The 20,665-nt window shown below is 38.9% G+C and overlaps 1 protein-coding gene and 1 long non-coding RNA gene across 5 annotated transcripts; one reads left to right on the forward strand and one right to left on the reverse strand.

Moving 5' to 3' along the window:
- Positions 1-650: 650 nt before the first annotated feature.
- On the reverse strand, positions 651-4,243 carry LOC111855018 (uncharacterized). 3 transcript variants are annotated; one of them, XR_011982596.1, is made up of 4 exons: positions 4,113-4,243; positions 3,076-3,111; positions 1,820-2,036; positions 651-1,006 (listed from the first exon to the last, which is right to left on the reverse strand). It is a non-coding gene; the product is annotated as an uncharacterized lncRNA (long non-coding RNA). The 3 variants fall into 3 exon arrangements; XR_002840802.2 differs by lacking the exon at positions 651-1,006 and having other exon boundaries at positions 1,623-2,036; XR_011982595.1 differs by lacking the exon at positions 651-1,006 and having other exon boundaries at positions 1,623-2,036; positions 3,076-3,166; positions 4,113-4,235.
- snx6 (sorting nexin 6) lies at positions 4,108-20,665 on the forward strand. 2 transcript variants are annotated; one of them, XM_023833589.2, is made up of 14 exons: positions 4,108-4,243; positions 4,395-4,445; positions 5,432-5,536; positions 5,715-5,825; positions 9,742-9,863; positions 9,995-10,118; positions 10,389-10,484; positions 11,863-11,968; positions 12,664-12,739; positions 14,431-14,470; positions 16,597-16,683; positions 17,216-17,375; positions 18,202-18,287; positions 18,423-20,665. In XM_023833589.2, the coding sequence occupies exons 1-14, from the start codon at positions 4,238-4,240 to the stop codon at positions 18,474-18,476; spliced, it is 1,224 nt and encodes a 407-aa protein (XP_023689357.1). In that variant the 5' UTR covers positions 4,108-4,237; the 3' UTR covers positions 18,477-20,665. The 2 variants fall into 2 exon arrangements, with proteins under 2 accessions (XP_023689357.1, XP_072555440.1); XM_072699339.1 differs by lacking the exon at positions 4,395-4,445 and having other exon boundaries at positions 4,156-4,243.

The raw sequence follows: 20,665 nt of genomic DNA on the forward strand, positions 1-20,665 counted from the left end.
ATGCACAAGTCCATAGCAATAAAGGTCTCAGTCTCAAGTATTCATTGCAAAACAGTGTATCTATTTATATTAGTACCTGTATATACCCTTGTGTGTGTGTGTGTGTGTGTGTGTGTGTGTGTGTGTGTGTATCTCTCTCTCTCCCCCTCTATATATATATATATATATATATATATATATATATATATATATATATATATATATATATATATACACACACACACACAAACACACACACACAAACACACACACACAGTGGTACCTCAGTTCTCAAACTCATTAGAACTCAAATTTCTTAAAAGTCGAACCAGCCAGAACTACCTAGAACTCGATCAGTCAAACCGTGAACACCGACCTAAGATAAGTTGTACGTGCTGGGAAATGAGTCACGCGGCACTTCTCTCAGCGGAAACAAAGGGTAAAGCTTCAGTCTCAGCCTCGCATTCCCTGTGATAGCATCTTGCATGTTTACACTAGCTGAATACATATATTTAGACAGTAAAAATACATTTAGACAATGATAGACAGTAACAGTAAATATTATTATATAATAAAATACATTAAAAAATAAAGATTTCTTATTATTTTTATATTAATAATAAACCATTAATACATTTAATTATAATAATATTGTCGTGCGGAGCGGGGACGGAACGGAGACAAAGACGCAGACATCAGGGTATCGGGGAATATGGGGTTTAATTACAGGTAAGGCAGGCAAAACGCAGAAGGACAATACAATGACCAAGCTGGGGAAACAAACAAACGCGGACAAAATACAGAGGACTAATGACAACAACCAGAAACAGCTTATCACACGGGGATTCCACACGCGGTTAACGAGGAGGCGTTGCACACGGAAGGAGCAGACGATCGGGGCAGGACACATTGTTTGGATACATTTATTTTCTTACTTTACAAATTACTGTTTTGATAAATGTGCTTAGATGTGTTGAGTACAGTATATGCTCTTCTTGTTTTATCCGGTTCATTTTGTGTTTAAATGCTAAAAAAGAAAAAGAAAAACATATTTAGATGTAATTTTTCGGGCCGGGAACCAATTAATTGGTTTTCCAACTCAGAATTTTTAGTTCTGAACGTATTAAATTCGAGTTCTGAGGTACCACTGTACTTATTTTTTGTTATGGCAAAATTATTAATATGTTAACAACATAAAAACTTGAAACATTGTCAAGTCATTACACTTAAAAAACATGCATACACACATAATGACCATCAGCTGGTGTCAGATTGAGAATTATATTGTATGAGAAAATAGTTGTCACATGATTTGCTACTTAATTTGCACAAATGTGAAGTTTGCTTTGTGTTTCTGTTAATTCTATAAAAACCTCCACTCAGGTCAACTGAAAATAATCATATAATTACATGCTTAGATGAATTTTGCATGTTTTTTTGCTTTATGAATATCTAATTCTGCATATTATTACTGAGAAGCTGTCGCAGAATACTGCACATTCATTTCTATGAATGCTTTAATGAGATTTGGAATTAATAATCTACTAAGACGAACTATTACGCATTGAGCCAGTTAAAAATGCCAGACAAAAAGAAGTATTATAAAAGATTTTAATAAGAATATGAAGACATAACTACTGTACAATAATGACTGGATGCTATTTGCTAAATTACTCCACTGCTGCTACTTTTATTTATGGCACTATCCAATTAGCATGTTTAAAGGTTTTATCATTTATCATTACTAGGAGTAGCATAGTTAATGAATTTATTACCACTACAGAATGTTAAGATGACATACTGGGAACACATCTGCATATATGCCTTTCAAATAACGAACCTTGCAAAAGGACTCCCAAAGGACTGAATTTGCAGCATTATTGCATCAGTTCACCGTCATCATCCACTTGTCCAGGCAGAGTAACGCGATCCAATCCGATGCATTAGCTGCGTAAGATGTATAAAAGCTGCAGGACATCCTGGAAGAGCGCCAGCACACAGCTCCCACGCACAGACTCCCTCTGGGCTCTTTGCAGTCACCATTACACAAAACACACCTTAAGGGAGGAACGTGGAGAGAAAATCCAAATGAACAAAGGCAAAGTATGAACATTCCGCACAGGCAGATTTGGGGCATGACGCAAAGCTACTGTCCTGAGAACTGCAAGGCAACAATGCTCACACTTAGCAACCATGCCACCCTTAACCGAATAATGAATCATTTATACACCACAACTTTGATATAATTCCATGCTGGCAGTGAAGTTACTGTAAGGTTAATGGACCATTATTTCTACGTTTTACATTTTAACAAAAGTTCTGTCTATGTTAGCATCTTCTTAACACAGCTGATGCTGAAAAATGTTTTATAATCAAAAATATATTTTAAATAAAAGTGCAAAACATGTACTTTATACTGCTAATGAACCATGCAGCCCGAAACCCATGACCTTAGCTGTGTAAAGTGGCAGTGCTGCCAGCTGCTCTAACACATCCTTTGTTTATTTCTTTACTATTATTCTTAGTTGTAGTAGTGGGATAATGTTGTGGGAACGTCTGGAAAACTGGCCACTTTGAACATTTCCATGCCTTTGCTACACCTGCAAGTAAAGGAGCTCCTCCTAAGCACAAGTGACTAAAAGCAGCCGATAAGCTGCAGATAATGGGCCAGCTCGGGGATGTGTCAGTTTGGGATGTGTCAGCTTGGGATGTGTCAGGTCTGGGATGTGTCAGCTCGGGCATGTGTCAGCTCAGGGATGTGTCAGCTTGTGATGTGTTAACTTGGGGATGTGTCAGTTCGGGATGTGTCAGGTCTGGGATGTGTCAGCTCTCGGATGTACTACTCTTTTACCCATGGGTGTCGCCGGCATTAAATCTGAGGGGGACGTGTTCCCCCCACACTTCATAATTATTCATTTGGACCCTCCCACATTTAACATAAGATATAACTTTTATGCCAGTGTGTCCCCCCCACATTCAAAATGCTTCTGACGCCCCTGCCTGTATCCCCCCCCCCCCCCCCCTCACACACACACAGACACACACATACATACATACATAGATGGGGAAAAACACATATGATGAGTTTTTACTTACTGGAACAGTCACGCTCAGTCAAAAATTGTCAAAAACCTGTCACAAAAGTACCCAAAAAGCATGCCTTTAGATTGCTGGATGCTGGTAACCTCTAAAGGCATAAAATATTAATTAGAGAACTCATCCTAGACAATAACAAGAAATATTATTACAATGAAATAATTTCACTCTAAGTAGTTAGCTTAAAATCAGAAGAGAACTACTAGTTACAGTAATTGACGTCAGTGGTACTTGTAATACGTCTACAATAGAATTGGACACCTCCAGTTACAAATATTATCTATTTTTATATTTCCAAGTATTATCTTTCATGAGCGGACTCATTTAAAGCCACTCACACAGCGAATAACTGTACACATAAGGTTGATATTTAGCTGAAGAACCTCGCTTAAAATAAAAATACAGCAGCAAGTCTCTTCACATAATACTAATGAGTAGCCACTAGGTTAAATCTTCGGGTACTTAATAATTATGCTACCTGCTGGCAAAACCATAAAATTGCCAGATTTACTGCTGGCAAAACCATAAAACTGCAGTTTACACATAAACAGCCACACAACGGCATACAATCAATACATATGAGAGAGAACGCTACATGATACTCTTAACCAGGGTCGGTAAATTAAGCAGCTGCCACCTTAACTCGTACGGAATATGGGTTAGTATTTATAAATTTTAGTCAGTTGTGGGCATGATCCGTGTTTAATTAGGACTCAAAATTGACAAAATGCAGTCAATATGACTACATGAAAACTACGAATATGAAATCGATTTATCAAGCCACGTGATAGTAACTTGGGAGCTCTGCACTTCTTTGATGAGGACCCTCAACTCCCACTGCATTATTTGCTTTTCCGTAGTATTAAATGAAAGTACTGCGTTTCGAACATTCGTTACTCTGATTAATCTTGCCCCCACACACCGGGCGTATTTATTTATTCAGTCGTTTTCTATTCTCTCGCTGTTATTATGCACCGGAGCTGCGGCTCGCCGAAGATCGGCAGATGGCGGTACTCGGTCACGCCGCTCCTGCTCACCAGACGAATAGCAAGAGCCGAAGAAGAGACCGCGGCGCTCGCTGTCGTCGGCAGCGCCACCTTCCCGGATCCCTGCGCTAAACGTCACGCTGGCCCGACCCAGCGCCACTACCCCCGGAGCAGCCATGATGGTAGGTGTTATCCACGATCGTGCCACTTTGCCTTTCCCATCCTTTTTCCCGATCGCCGCCACTTGTTCTTCTAATAGCCTACACGGTATACAGTTCTGATCATCCGTGCTGACGTGGATTTGTTTTTTTCTGTGTCATTTTTACTGCTCAGCAAGAAGGGCTGGACGATGGTCCCGATTTCCTCTCTGAGGAGGACAGAGGTGTAAGTTTTTTCTCCCCCCTCCCCTGTTTTTATCTCCGACTTATTTTACTTCTCCTTATTTGTGGAGCGCATTAGGTCTGGTTCCGGGTGCGTTTACCGTGGCGCAGTTAAGGGTCGCCGCCATACAGTAACTGTTCGGCTTGTCTAGCAATAGATGTCGGCCAGCTACATGTTTTATAGCTTGTCAGTCAGTTGAGTTCCTACATGTTTTTCTGCCCCGTCTCTGGCAGCTTTCTTTCATATTTAACCTGACATGCATTGCGGTTGCGCGTCCATCGAGCTGAATCTGCCGGTTAATGCACTGTGATAAGTCTATATTTTCCTCACCTGTTTTAAACGCATCGGGCCCGGTCATGTACCGTCCTTTCCACCTAATTCGATTTCTGCTTTTTTGCCAAAACCGTATCTCCGTTAATTGAAAACTGTAGCCCTCGTCAAATTAACGGTGCTTAGTGGGGACCTGATCTCATATAACCCGCCTGTAAAGAATCGTTTACCCAAGTTGGCTAATTTCAAAGTCATGTCGTTTTTAATCGCCTGAAATATACAGATAGGCTACATTGCTTTGGTATTTTTATCAAGAGCTGGACTACCTAAGGGGAACACCAGCAAACGTTCGTTATGTTAAACTTAAGCAATTTTTAAAAAGCGGTGCACAAAAGCAAAGGTATTCCTATACTAGTGGACACTTTGTTTCTGCTTAAAGCGAAACATTGTAACACCAGAAACATTTGAACAAACACCTTCCCTCTTCATAAACGAGTTTGCAATGAGATTTGCATGAATCAAACAAAATTTAGTTTCCATTGAAGTCCTGTTCTATTAGTGAAGACATAATTGTAGTTTAAAAATGTTTATGTTCATAACACATATTAACAAATTCATTTAATAATAGTGATCATTTAACTGCTTGATCATTATAAAGAGTGATTAGTCATCGATTGTATATGTTGATCTTAAAAACCACCGCCCCTGTTTTTTCTCAGCCAAGGGCAGTGAATGTGGACCTACAGACTGATGCTACGCTGCAGGTGGACATTTCAGATGCCTTGAGTGAAAGGGACAAGGTCAAGTTCACCGTTCACACCAAGGTTAATCTGCTCGCTTTCCTTTGTTTCCTCGCCAACTTGCCGACACGCCACGTTCCGTAATCTACAAGTGTCTCCTGCTGTTGCATCTCGCTCTGGGCTTGAGGCAGCTCTCGCATCTTCTCTGACGCTGTTTCATGGGACCCTGTTGAGTCTCATGCCTGTGCATCCCCTTTCCTAGAGCACCCTTCCCAGCTTCAAGCAGAATGAATTTTCGGTGGTGCGGCAGCATGAAGAGTTCATCTGGCTGCATGACTCCTTTGTGGAGAATGACGACTATGCGGGATACATTGTAAGTTTGCTCCTGAGTGCCGTGTCGCGGTGTTGCCGTCTCGCTTGCCTCTGTTATGGAGTTCTGAACTTGACGCTGTTAGGTCCGATTTCCAGGAAGTGTCACGCAGCCCTAGGACTGCTGAACAAGGCTACGTGTAAAGATGCGGAGGCTGGAAAGTGAGAGTCCTGCTGCTTTATGGGAATGTAGTCTGATCAAGCAGACAAAATTGGCAATGAAGATTTTATTTTCTGTCCAAGACCAATATGAAAATTACTGTCAACTTATTTTCATTTTTGATAGGCTTTGGAGTCGAATATGTAGTTTTATAATGGGTGAGTGGAGATAATTTCTCCAAGCTATCTACCAAAACCAGTTTCCTTTGTCAACTGAAACATGTTTTCGTAAAGAGTGCAGGTAACAGGTTTTTAGCATGCTTACTGTGGTGGGATGTTTGTCATACAAAATGACATTGAGCTGATTTTTTTTAAACTTGCATGGGTTTGCTGCGTTGACGTTTCGTTTGGTGAGCCAGAGGTGATTCCACGTGCTCCAATAGGGTGCTGCGTCTTTGCAGTGATGAATAATTCATGTGCCAATGAGAGAAGGCAGTAGGTGTGACTGGCTGTCTTAATGACAAATCAGAAGAATGTTTATTAAAAGACAGAATTTGCTGGTTTGCCGCTTATCAGCATCTAGGCTTCATTAAAAATTCGTAGTCGGGTTCTTTTAAATGTAAGTTTATTGATTATCTGGTGTAAAAGTTTTCTTTAAAAAACCATAATGGTGGGAGTGTGGTGTCTCACTTGCAAAGCCGTGCTTTTCATTAGCTCAAGTGCCACCATAAAGCAGAGAACTTCACAAGGATTGGCAACGCAGTGACTTGAGGCGACATGACTTATTGGGGGCTTTGAGCATGCCACTGCTTACTTAATGCGATTTCTTCAATGAACTCGGATATCCCATGACATTTTTCCTGTCTAAAAATTCCCTTTTTAGCATAACGTAGCCATTGCTTGAGTAATGTCTGATATAATGTAAGTGGATGATAACTTAAATGTCAAAAGCGGGTGGGGAAAAAAGGTTAGTGGAAAATAAGCTTAGATTTTTAGTTTTGTTAAACTAATGTACGCATAACAGGGCTTACTGTTTTTTGGGCTGTACAGTTACATATAGGTGTAATAATTTGACCCACAGGTCTTTGTGGAAAGTAATAGTGCAGCTAATGGATGATTGCTATCACATACTAACTTTAATGATATATCTAAGGAAATGGCCAGCCTGTCGTATCACTGCTTCAGTTCAAGAATAGCAGTATATTTTTAGCCAAACATTTGCAGTGTTAGTGGCAGGGGAAGAACTGCTTACTTAACCAAAAACATTTAATTTTGCCTAGGAATTTAGTGTGCAGAAAGGACATTGTATTCTTGTTCTGAGCAAGGAGGAAATTGGACATTCCCACATATTGTTGCAAAAAGATGTACTTTACTATTTTAAGCAAGCAAATAACTGCTTTTTAAGATTACATTGAAGGGAAAGTCCATTTGTCATTTTGACTGAGTGAAAAATTAAATTTCTGTCTATTTTAATACAATGCAGCTTACAAACTTGTCAAGCAGATTCAAGTACAATCACTGTAATCTGTCCGTCCGTCTTTCCATCCATCCATCCATCCATCCATCTATCCATCCCTCCATTCACCTTCCACCTGCTTAACCTAGTCAGGTTCATGAAGACTTGACATTTATGTCACTCCTAACTTGGAGTTTTTCTAGGTTTGCATAACAGTCTTGATGAATTGCTGAATCCTGAAATGTTTAATTTGTCATGTTTTCCTTTTTCAAAACTGCACCAAGATTTAATTGTACAGAATGTTATATTCACTGCAAAGTGGTTGGCATCATCTTTGTTGTCGATCCTGGTGAAGTTTGTCGATTCGGCTGTGGCCCAGCAAGTCTCCCCGAGGGATCTCATGGGGAGGGTTAGGAGTTTAGGCTGGTGGTGCACAGAGATGGGCATAAACACATCAATACGAATGTTACAAATTACCAATACTTGCTCATCAAATTTAACAAAATAAAATACAAAATACTGGTGCGAATGTATTTAATGAAATGTATTTAATTAAAATACAAGTCATTTATAATTTGAAAATACAGAAATACATGAAAAATAGTAACAGTACATGACATTTATGTGTACTGTTACAGCTCTAGTAATATGTAATATTTACACAATGTACAGCTTGCCCTAACTTTAAAAAGAATAATAATTTAGTGACTTGCATGTGTTATAGTGCTAATTGTGAAATGAAAAACGACACAACAAGAGCTCAACAGGCTGCAGCAGTGGGTTGGGGGGGGGACTTCACAATTGCGTCTTCTGGAACCACGATACAAGATCATGAACAGTTGTATTACAGTTCTGGTATCGGTTTCAGAATTGTTACATCGTTAATGTATACCCAGTGTTTCCCAGAGGATTAGTGGGGGTGGTTGATGGGGCGCTGGTGCACATGTGTGCCCCTGCAAGGAGGCACACCGGCGCTTCCTTAAATTATCATAATGCTTAATTTTCCCGCATTGTCATACAGTAGGGTGCCAAACATGTACAAACTCAAAGAAGAAACTGTTTTTTAGATGTATGCTCAAATAAAACAAAGAATGTAACCAGCAGCTGTGACGCATATATTATGCAACGTCAAGTTCACCAGTCGGTTCTCCCATTTACACAGTCTCAGTGACTTTAAAAACACCTTCATTTAGCTGATACAAATTTAACTTTGTTCTTAGGAGCAAAAGTAGCTAGCCTGATTTATCTCTAATGTAGTCAATGAAGCCTTGTATGACAAACCACAAGATGCCACTTCCTGAACATATGCCTGTTGAAATGAAAGTCTCAAAGCCTGATTTCTAAAAATACAGAAAATAAATGACATTTTAAATTATTTTAAATACATCTTAAATACATTAAATACAATCTATAAGTGTTTTGTTACAAATTATGTCTGGTTTTTTTATTTTTTTGAATTAAGCAAAAAACAAATGATAAAATACTCAAAAGTAGTTAAATATGTTTTAAATACATTTAATTGAAATACTGGTGGTGTGGGGAGAGAGGCTGTAAGAACCAAAACCACAAAGGGGAGGCCTGGTTTCTGACATTTCATAGAATTGCGATGGGCTCTGTTGATGTCGGCTGTATACCAGTTGGTATGGGTAGAACTGAAAATGACTTTGTAGTCTGGTTTGGACACACTCTGAAAATGTTGACTTTCAATTCTTTTTCCTTAGTTTCTGTCGTAGTGAGTTAAATCTGACTATTTTCAATCTGGTAGTTGGGTGAACGTTCCCTTCACTGAGTGCAGTACGTATCAATGGTTCTTAATCACGAAGTGTTATGTTAAGCATATAACCCCGAAGAGTGTTTGCCAGGAATACAAACACAACATGCCGTTTTCAAAAATCTGTATTATGTTGTCCAGCATGAGTGTAAGACAAACCAGCTTTTGTCCTGGAAGGGCTGATGAGGTTCTGCCTTCCTCTTTTTATCCAATCAACACGGTTACTTTCCTTTACCTCAGCCCATGTATTTCCTTTTGGCTTGTAAACGATATTTGAAATGAAGCACTGAATTAAATCTGAAAAGTATTTTTGGTCCCAGCTGCAAAATTCTTATTTTGACCTAGTCTAAATACTTACCACGTTTGTTACTAATTACTATCTTTATATGGTTACTGAATGTTGTAAATATGTTACTGATTTTGAACTAATTGTAAACCAGTTTTTTGGCCTTTAATATTGTTCAGTGTTTTTTTTCTTCTTCAGAAAAGTATGTTAGTGTTGAATGGTACAATAATGGGAATTTGTGAATAAATCGGAAACAAATCAGGACGTTTGCGTTTGAGACCCTGTGTAAATCTGTTGCTGGTCTTCAGATCCCCCCTGCCCCTCCCAGACCAGACTTTGATGCTTCTAGAGAGAAACTACAGAAGCTTGGGGAGGGCGAAGGCTCCATGACCAAGGAGGAGTTCACCAAAATGAAACAGGAACTAGAGGCGTGAGTTACAACCAGCCAACTATGTAAAAATGTTCCTTCACAAGAACCCTAGCCAAAAACATCATTACAGAGGTGGGCTAGCTTTTACATCTGGTTGCATTTGTTGCCATTTTTTGTGTTTTTTCTCGCAGTGAATACTTGGCTATCTTCAAAAAGACCGTGGCGATGCATGAGGTTTTCCTGTGTCGTGTGGCAGCGCATCCTGTTTTAAGAAAGGACCTCAATTTTCATGTGTTTCTAGAGTACAACCAAGATGTAAGCATTATCGATTGTCTTTGTTTTGGTCTGTCTCATAGATGTTTTGCAGATTTTCTCTATCTAGCCTGTGTTGCTATGCTGATTCACAAAAAACTTCAGTGTTGGTCTGCAAATTGCAAAAGCAAAAAGGTTATATTTAAATCTAAAATTCAGATACTCCTCATATTCACTTCATCTGCACAGTAACGTCTGCGTTGGTTCCCCTAATTATCTGCCTGCAGCTCTTCAGTATGTTGGCCCTGTGAGCGTGTCTGTCGTTGTTCACAGCTGAGCGTGCGAGGAAAAAACAAGAAAGAGAAATTGGAGGACTTCTTCAAGAATGTGGTGAAGTCTGCAGATGGTGTGTTGGTGGCAGGAGTGAAGGTGAGGACGGTCCCAGGGTGGGCGTGTAGCGTAGCACGTGGGGGGGTGTGATCTCCCAATTGAGAGCACTGTGCCATTCTTACTGATCTGGGTCATGTAATGTGAGTTCCCCACTGGAGAAGTGGCTCAGTGGGCTATCCCTGTGTGCCTGTAATCAGAAGGTCGCTGGTCCAAACCCAGCCTCAGCACGTCTGCAGGTCCTTGAGCATTTAACCCCCAGCTCCCAGGGCGCCGCTATAGATGGCTGCCCTTCGTGGACAGCTTACTCTACAAAATAGAGCAAGTTGAGGGAGGCGTAAAGACAATTTCCCCACGGGGATCAATAAAGTATTGATCATCATTATTATTATTATTATTATTTATTAATTAATAATTTGGGAACTCTTTGCTTTGTGCTCACTTATATTTAATCTAATTATGTGAAATGAATAACTCATAATGATTTAATGTACAGCATTCTTGAAATATTTAATTTATTCATGTGATATAATTGTGTGAGAAAATTTCAGTTTACTGATGCTCCCCGGGTTACAATGGGGTTATGTTACAATGAACCTACTGTAAGGCAAAAATATCCTAAGGCGAAAATGCATTTTAATACAATAAGCCTAATAAACATCATAGCCTAGCCTTTTTTATAATAAATTGTTGAATATCTCAAGTAATTTTTTAAATTATATACCGAAAGTGAAAAACGGAGTGGAATTGGAATACCCAATCCTCTGTATTTCGTCCGCGTTTAAGTTTGTTTCACCACTCCGGTCATTGTATTGTCCGTCTGCGTTTTGTCTGCCTTACCTGTAATTAAACCCCGTATTCCCGATACCCTGACGTCTGTGCCTTTGTCTCCGTTCCTTCCCTGCTCGGCACAACAATATTATTATAATTAAATGTATTAATGGTTTATTATTAATATTAAAACAATTAATAAGAAATCTTTATTTTTAAATGTATTTTATTATATAATAATAATTACTGTCTATCATTGTCTAAATGTATTTTTACTGTCTAAATATATGTATTCAGTTAGTGTAAACATGCACGGTGCTATCACAGCGAATGCGAGGCTGAGACTGAAGCTTTACCCTTCGTTTCCACTGAGAGACGTGCCACGTGACTCATTTCCCCGCGCGTACAAGTTATCTTAGGTCGGTGTTCACGGTTTGACTTCTGAGATTCAGATCGAGTTCTAGGTAAACTTTTACGAAATTCAAGTTCTAATGAGTTTGTGAACTGAGGTACCACCGTATACATAATTTGAGTTTATACGACATTGTTGTTTTGGGGTTCATCTTCATTATATGTCTGTTTCAGTCATATGATGCATTTTGCTTTCAGTTTAGAGAATATTCATTAAAGCTTGCTTTTTTTTTTAAAGGATGTAGATGATTTCTTTGAACATGAGAAGACATTCCTTTTAGAGTACCATAACCGCGTCAAAGATGCCTCTGCCAAATCTGATAAAATGATCAGGTCTCACAAAAGTAAGTCTCCTGCTGGCGCATTTAGCTGGGGGAAAGGCCTCCCCAGCAAGTTTTACATTTTTTGTAGCTGAAAAGTTTTGTTCTGACATTGTTGTGATTCTTGTAGTGAATAATACATTTTAACTAAAAATATATGGTATCATGTTTTAGTTTGTGGGAAAAAAATTTGTCTGTGTGATGTGTCTGTGTGTTTTTATGTGTTTTTTTTTTTGTATTGTTTTGCTGGCAAATGTGGAAATTGGTAAGTTTGTATTTAGTTTGAGATGCATGAGTAAGGCCTTTGGGAAACTGGAAGTTAAAATGAGGAAAAAAGATTCATTGATGTAAGTGTAAAATGGGGTAGTGCAGCTGGGGATTGAACTTAAAAGGAAGTAAGTGAATAGGTATATTTGAGTTATATGAAACTTTCACTTTCACAGCTCCATAGTTGTGGCATCTAGAGATATCAGGACCAAAATTTTCAAGGTTTGCCAAAAGGAATAATCCGTGTAAACTACTTACAGGCCCTTTATTATTTGGCCATAATGAAGACAGGATACTAATCAATGACCCTGAAGTTCTCCATTTCCACATAATTAAAACATGATACTGTATATTTTAAGAAAAAGCTTTGTGCTGTATGAAGATTTAAGGTTGTCTGCCAGACATGTCATCCATCCATGTCATTGGTGTTTAACCTTGTGATTCTGTTATAGGTTGTGCAGATGATGTCAACAGAATTGCATCCACGCTCTACACGTTAGGGACGCAGGACTCCACAGATTTGTGCAGGTATGTGGCTATTTGTCTTCACATGCATGCAACTCTAGCATGTTTTTCCTGGTGTATCGGTTTCTCTTGTCAACAGGCTACGAGACCCTTCAAGTAATAAAGTTATCCCCCTGCTTATAAGATAAATGCGTTCTGGGAAATTGGAGATGTAGTTAATGTTCATTTTAATTAGGACTACAGAATATCAGTTTGTGACGTGAAATTGCTGAGAGTAATACTGCAACATTTATAAAACAAAAAAGGAGATGAAATTACCTGAGTAAATTACAGTGGTACCTCAGAACTCGAACTTAATCCGTTCAGAACTCCGGATCGAATCTACCGAAAAAGTTCGAGTTCTGATCGAATTTTCCCCATAAGAAATAATGGAAAACCAATTAATTGGTTCCCGGCCCCAAAAAATTACACCGAGATATGTTTGTTTCTTTTTTTCGCATTTAAACACAAAATGAACCGGATAAAACAAGAGCATATACTGTACTAAACACATCTAAGGACATTTATCAAAACAGTAATTTATTAATGTATTAATGATTTATTATTATTAAAATAAGAAATCTTTATTTTTAAATGTGTTTTATTATATAATAATAATTACTGTTACTGTCTATCATTGTCTAAATGTATTTTTACTGTCTAAATATATGTATTCAGCTAGTGTAAACATGCACGATGCTATCACAGCAAATGCGAGGCTGAGACTGAAGCGTTACCCTTTGTTTCCACTGAGAGACGTGCCGCGTGACTCATTTCCCTGTGCGTACAAGTTATCTTAGGTCAGCGCTCATGGTTTGTCTTCTGAGATTCAGATCGAGTTCTAGGTAATTTGTCTTCGAACTGTTTGGTTTGACTTTTAAGAAATTCCAGTTATAATGAGTTTGAGAACTGAGGTACCACTGTCTGTTTGTCTATACAGAGTCTGTCAAATAAGTTGGTGGTGTTGCCGCCCAGCAGCAACAACGAATGCAATGTGATTATCACGCATGTGCACATCCCAGTGATTACGCTGAAATGATGTATCATGCAGCCCTAATTTTAATGGGAAAACTCACAAAGATCACAAGGTCACACATGAGAATAATCAACCTTAACTTGACGTGAAGTTGTGGGAATTGGGGGTCATCAGCCTGTCCGTACGAGGACAAACGCGTCCATGGCAAGACCCACTTGTGTCTGTGGCAGAATGTTTTGAAATCGATAAATTATTCAACCCTAATGTAGATGATTAACAACTATGTAGTATTTTCCTGTCTGCACAAAGCATTTCACCCCTGCAGTTAGTTTTTTGGTTAGTTTTTTGATGTCTCCCAGCATAACTTAAATTATTAGTGACGAGCCACTGGCACAATCTGTTGGGAGCAATGTGCAATTAATCCCTGCAAGTAGGATTTATGTACCATGGTTTACAATTACATACTGCTTATAATATGATCATTGTAATGATCATACTACTTTGACACAGTCAGATGTTCTGTTAGTTATTTGTTTTATCCCAGTGTATTCATGTTTGGCCTTAGTCAACAACTGCTCGTTTCCCAGGCATCTTTAAAACTCTAACAGCCAGCAGTACGAAAAGCCTGCATGTGACTAAGGAGGCTTCATGAGGGCCTTGGTACAGTGAGATCGTGCTCCTATGTTTGGCTGCCGTCGAGCTGCACGTCCTCACGCATTCTCTCATGTTCTCTCACCAGGTTTTTCTTAAAAGTGTCGGAGCTGTTTGAAAAAACCCGGGTAAATATTCTATTTACACACTTTTTTATATATATATAATATATACACACACACACACACACACATACACACGTGGACAAAATTGTTGGTACCCTTCGGTCAATGAAAGAAAAACTCACAATGGTCACAGAAATAACTTTAATCTGACAAAAGTAATAATAAATAAAAATTCTATGAAATTTAACCAATGAAAGTCAGACATTGCTTTTCAACCATGCTTCAACAGAATTATTTTTAAAAATAAACTCATGGAACAGGCCTGGACAAAAATGATGGGACCCCTAACTTAATATTTTGTTGCACAACCTTTTGAGGCAATCACTGCAATCAAACGATTCCTGTAACTGTCAATGAGACTTCTGCACCTCTCAGCAGGTATTTTGGCCCACTCCTCATGAGCAAACTGCTCCAGTTGTCTCAGGTTTGAAGGGTGCCTTTTCCAGACGGCATGTTTCAGCTCCTTCCAAAGATGCTCAATAGGATTGAGGTCAGGGCTCATAAAAGGCCACTTTAGAATAGTCCAATGTTTTCCTCTTAGCCATTCTTGGGTGTTTTAAGCTGTGTGTTTTGGGTCATTGTCCTTTTGCAAGACCCATGACCTGCGACTGAGACCAAGCTTTCTGACACATGGGCAGCACATTTCTCTCTAGAATCCCTTGATAGTCTTTAGATTTCATTGTACTCTGCACAGATTCAAGACACCCTGTGCCAGATGCAGCAAAGCAGCCCCAGAACATAACAGAGCCTCCTCCATGTTTCACAGTAGGGACAGTGTTCTTTTCTTGATATGCTTCATTTTTCCGTCTGTGAACATAGAGCTGATGTGCCTTGGCAAAAAGTTCCATTTTTGTCTCATCTGTCCATAGGACATTCTCCCAGAAGCTTTGTGGCTTGTCAACATGTAGTTTGGCAAATTCCAGTCTGGCCTTTTTATGATTTGTTTTCAACAATGGTGTCCTCCTTGGTCGTCTCCCATGAAGTCCACTTTGGCTCAAACAACGACGGATGGTGCGATCTGACACTGATGTTCCTTGAGCTTGAAGTTCACCTTGGATCTCTTTAGAAGTTTTTCTGGGCTCTTTTGTTTGTTACCATTCGTATTATCCGTCTCTTTGATTTATCAATTTTCCTCCTGCGGCCACGTCCAGGGAGGTTGGCTACAGTCCCATGGATCTTAAATTTCTGAATAATATGTGCAACTGTAGTCACAGGAACATCAAGCTGCTTCGAGATGGCCTTATAGCCTTTACCTTTAACATGCTTGTCTATAATTTTCTTTCTAATCTCCTGAGACAGCTCTTTCCTTCGCTTCTTCTGGTCCATGTTGAGTGTGGTACACACCATGTCACCAAACAACACAGTGGCTACCTGGAGCCCTATATATAGGCCCACTGATTAATTACAAGATTGTAGACACCTGTGATGCTAATTAGTGGACACACCTTGAATTAACATGTCCCTTTGGTCACATTATTTTCAGTCTTTTCTAGGGGTACCGTCATTTTTGACCAGGCCTGTTCCATGAGTTAATTTTTTTAATAATTCTGTTGAAGCAAAGTTGAAAAGCAATGTCTGACTTTCATTGGTTAAATAGAATTTTTATTCATTATTACTTTTGTCAGATTAAAGTTATTTCTGTGACCATTGTGAGTTTTTCTTTCATTGACCGAAGGGTACCAACAATTTTGTCCACGTGTGTGTGTGTGTGTGTGTGTGTGTGTGTGTGTGTGTGTGTGTGTGTGTGTGTGTGTGTGTGTGTGTGTGTGTGTGTGTGTGTGTATATATATATATATATATATATATATATATATATATATATATATATATATATATATATATATATATATATATATATATATATATATATATATATAATCACTTTGTCCTTCCATAAAATGCAGTTTTAAATCTGCCATGATCATTTATAAATGATTAAACTTCAAGCTAATTTTATATATATATATATATATATATATATATATATATATATATATATATATATATACATAAAAGCCTACAGCCAAAGTGTCCTCGCAGGTATTAATTGCCTGACATGGAGTGATGGATGATGGGTAATGTAATGAGCACTCATGCCGCTCCCTTCCGTCTCCCCCATTAATCTGCAGAAGATCGAGGCTCGCGTGGCCGCCGACGAGGACCTGAAACTCGCTGACTTGTTGAAGTATTACCTGAGGGAGTCCCAGGCTGCCAAGGTACGCAGCCTGACTCCCGCCCACAATAATACAAACCTCCAGGCTCTCTCTCCAACATTTTCTTACTGTACAAGAATGAGTAACTAATATTCTTTGACTGAAGGGGGTCACTGCTTATATTACAATAAAGCTCAATAGTTTAAGATTCTTGTTATAATAAGGCTTGATGGCTGTTGAATTCTGGTCATGAGTTATTTTGTAATCTGAGGTCCGTTTTTGTGTGTCTGCTGGTCGCATTACAAAAAGTCATTTTTATTTGTTCCTTAAAATAATAAAACTACATGCTTTCTATAAAAACAATGAATGGCTGATTTTATCCAAATGAAAATTTTCTGTTTGAGATACAGAAATGACCTGAAACGGTGACTCATTTTATGTACACACAAATATATTGCCTTTGAAAATGCCTAAACATCCCAGCTGCTAAATGTAAATTCTAAATAATGATTTCATAACACCACACAGTAATACAACAATGATGATAAAGAGTTGGAGAACCGGTCAGATGTGCTGTACTGTGTCTTTTGGTCAGGATCTTCTGTACAGAAGAGGGAGGGCGTTAGTCGATTACGAGAACGCAAACAAAGCCCTGGACAAAGCCAGGGCCAAAAATAAAGACGTCCTCCAAGCAGAGACCAGCCAGCAGCTCTGCTGTCAAAAGTTTGAGAAAATCTCTGAATCCGCAAAGCAAGGTATGTCCCGTTCCCCTTCACTAGTGAGGGGACTTACTCTTACAGACTACCATTTTAATGCCGATAATCCTGTAAGATTTGCTTTTCTTTTGTTTTAAATAGTTATTAAATGATAATAATCACTTTGCGTAAGGCTGTACTTGCAGTGCCTAGCTATCGTCTCTCCCCTGCTGTTTATTGAACATACTCTTGCTTCAGTCTCCTTGAAGTTCGTCTACAGTATGAATGAACAGTAGACCATCATTCTGTGGTTAGCTGTCCCGCTGTCTGGATTAATGCCTGGACTACACTCACTGCCCCATTGGCTCTTTTGCGGAGAGCCCTATCCTGGTCCCCTGAAGGCAGTTACGTCTTACAAGGCCAAATCAGCCTAAGCCATTCTGTCACTGTGGCCTAGTTATTGTCTATTAGAAATACAACAGGCAAGTAACGTTGTACTTATGTCTGAAGTGGTGAATTGGTACAGATTCAAAAGGTCACTTAGGGGTCAGTTCTCCCATCAAGCACTTAAGTCAAAAAAGCACTTAAAAAAATTATGCACCTTTTGAGTTAAGCATATTATTGCAGCTATTTGCTTTTCTGGCTTCAGTGCATGGCAGAATTGATCTCTTACTGTCCTTCTCATAAGTACTATACATATTTGGAAAATAATACAATTTCGTTCTTGCTGTAGTCTTCAGCTGGTGATTACTATATTGGAATACAGATGTAGCCCGTCTGACATAATTGTTTTATATTTTTGTATTTGCCGCTATGGTTAAGATTCAGTAATATACGGTCAGCTTGATATTCCGCCTAATGTGCTCATCTGTCTCATCTCAACCAGAACTTATAGACTTTAAGACAAGACGAGTAGCAGCATTTCGGAAAAACTTGGTGGAGCTGGCAGAGCTGGAGCTGAAGCATGCTAAGGTGACCTTCATCTTTAAGAACTTCCTTTGTGGCAGTCCAAGGAGGCTTTGATTACTGTGTAGATTAGCATATGCAGTCCTTGGCATTATTTTTTATTATGATATTTATTTTGTTGGCTTTGTTCCCCTCATCCAGGGTAATTTACAGCTGCTGCAAAGTTGCCTTGGGGTCCTAAAAGGAGATACATAAGGTCCTGGCTGGCAGTCCACTGTAAAGGGCTTCCCTCCATTTTGGTCTTGTCTTTATTTGGAAGATGAAGGCGAGAATGTTGGTCTATTGGCCCACAGCCTCTACTAGCAGAGACAGTTTAGGCCCTTCACTACCACCCTAAGCCCTGTCCCCAGAGTAAGGAAGTTCCTGGTGGAATGTCACCGAAGTCCACACAGCACAAAAAAGAAAAAAAAATCCTACATCTTTATTCAATCATGTTGACATTTTAATCATCAAGCCATCGTTTTCTGTGAATTTCACTCTCCGTGTCACGTCCTTCTTTTTCGTCTTTCCCTTTCCTTTGGCTTTACCATAATCCTTGCCAATAGTTTCAGTAATCTTTTTCTGTGAAGCTGCTCCGTTACCTTGTTCAAGTTGAGCTGATTGTTACTATAATTAAAGTGTATGGTCACTAAAAGCCTTGTATATGTTGTGTATTAGTTTTTACTCTACAGATAATTAACATCTTAATCAAATTAATGGTTTTCTGATTTTTTTTTTTCTTTTTGTTTTTAATGACTCTGTGATTTCATACATTCTGAAGTACAGACGCTGTTGTCTTTTTCATTCCATACAAAAGAAACGCTTCAATGTGTTTGCCTTAAAATGTAAACTAATCCTATGAGCATTGTGGAAGAAATAACATTTTTGTTCCCCCTGCAAACTTTTTACAAGTGCACTGTAAGTCAATGTTCTGTTTCACGCAATGTGACCAAAGCATCCATTGACGTAAAATGGAGGAATGTTGAGACAAACCATAATAATGCGGGGGGGGGGGGGAGTATAAAAGTAACAAAAACTATATTGTTTATCTTGGAATTGCCATGAAAAGGTTTTGAATATCATAAAGCAAAGATTCCATTCACCATTGTCTGATTCACTATTATGTTTGCCTGTTCAGACTTTTTTTTTTTTTTTTTGTACCTGTAAAATCACTTTCATAGGCTTTCTGAAACACCACTGAGAAAAAAAGCTGCTTTGGTTTTCATTCTTTCTATGTCAATGATTAAAAAAATGGTAATAGCTATACCAGGAATTCAACCAGTGCACATACTTAGTCCCCTGATTGCTGTTCTAGAGCAGCATGTGCTTCTCATACGCCTATGTTCATATAACCTGATTCTTATGACCTATCTTGAAATTTCTAAGACTTAGCAGGATAATTTGATTTCAGTCATGATTTGGTAGTTTATATCAGTTTTATTGTTGCCATAATTAACCATCGTGCATCAACTATTTCAAACATGTTTTTCCATTGAGTGTATTTCTTAGTGCTGTCCTTGATGTGCACCATTGACATGCATTGCCCACCTCCACGACTGTTTTAATAGCATTAATTTTTCAGCGTGTTCCTGGTAAACAATCAGTATGCATCAGTGGAATGAAACATACTTAAGAACGGTAATGTACTGAGTTCATTTTAGTCTACAGTGCAAAGGTTCTGAGGCCTTCGTCCTACCAGCATCTCTTCAGCAGGAAGCCAACATGATTGTGTGGTTTTGCTCCATTACACCCAGTATCCTCCTGGGGTATGGTATGCTGAGCTAAAGAGATGCTACGCAAGACTTGCGCTGCTCTCTGTATACGTCAGATCTAATGCCTTTGGCCCTAGTTCCGACTGAATCTGGTCATTTTGTGTTTCATTCATAAAATTTACATCAGCCATAAACTTATAAAAATTATCCAGTTATCTCCTTCATGTCTTTCATTGAATGGCCTCACAACAAAAAATCAAACTGTAGAAGAGTGATTATTCCATCCGATCATGCGGGATTGTGCTGTAAACTTCACTGTTCTGTTATTCTGGCGATTCAACTAATCTCAGTGGGGCTTGATTTGAACAGGTACAAAACTCTGTAAATGTACAAAGTACAAAAAGCCACACGTGAAATATCATTTATGTATAGTAGCATTGATACAACTGTATAAATAATTTACCTTGACTGCTGGGGGGAGTCAGGGGATGTGGGTTGGTTGTTAAACTCCATTGACAATGACCAGTATTAATTGATGTTGTTTTTTTTTCTCTCAATCCCAGTAAATCTGTCCTGATACTTATCCTAACTCCAAGTCAAGTGCGGTATTTCCCCAAGCTTGAGTTTTTACTTCTCAGATACAGTGCTGACCCTCTCCCTGCCACATCCCTAATAAACCTATTCTGCTCCACA

This window comes from Paramormyrops kingsleyae, chromosome 14, assembly GCF_048594095.1.
Source record: "Paramormyrops kingsleyae isolate MSU_618 chromosome 14, PKINGS_0.4, whole genome shotgun sequence".
Taxonomy (NCBI): domain Eukaryota; kingdom Metazoa; phylum Chordata; class Actinopteri; order Osteoglossiformes; family Mormyridae; genus Paramormyrops; species Paramormyrops kingsleyae.

Excerpts from the sequence above, each read along its gene's own strand:
- snx6 (XM_023833589.2), top strand. Across the intron at positions 4,446-5,431 it reads TCTCTGAGGAGGACAGAGGT|CCAAGGGCAGTGAATGTGGA; the intron begins GTAAGTTTTTTC and ends GTTTTTTCTCAG. Across the intron at positions 14,471-16,596 it reads AGCTGTTTGAAAAAACCCGG|AAGATCGAGGCTCGCGTGGC; the intron begins GTAAATATTCTA and ends ATTAATCTGCAG.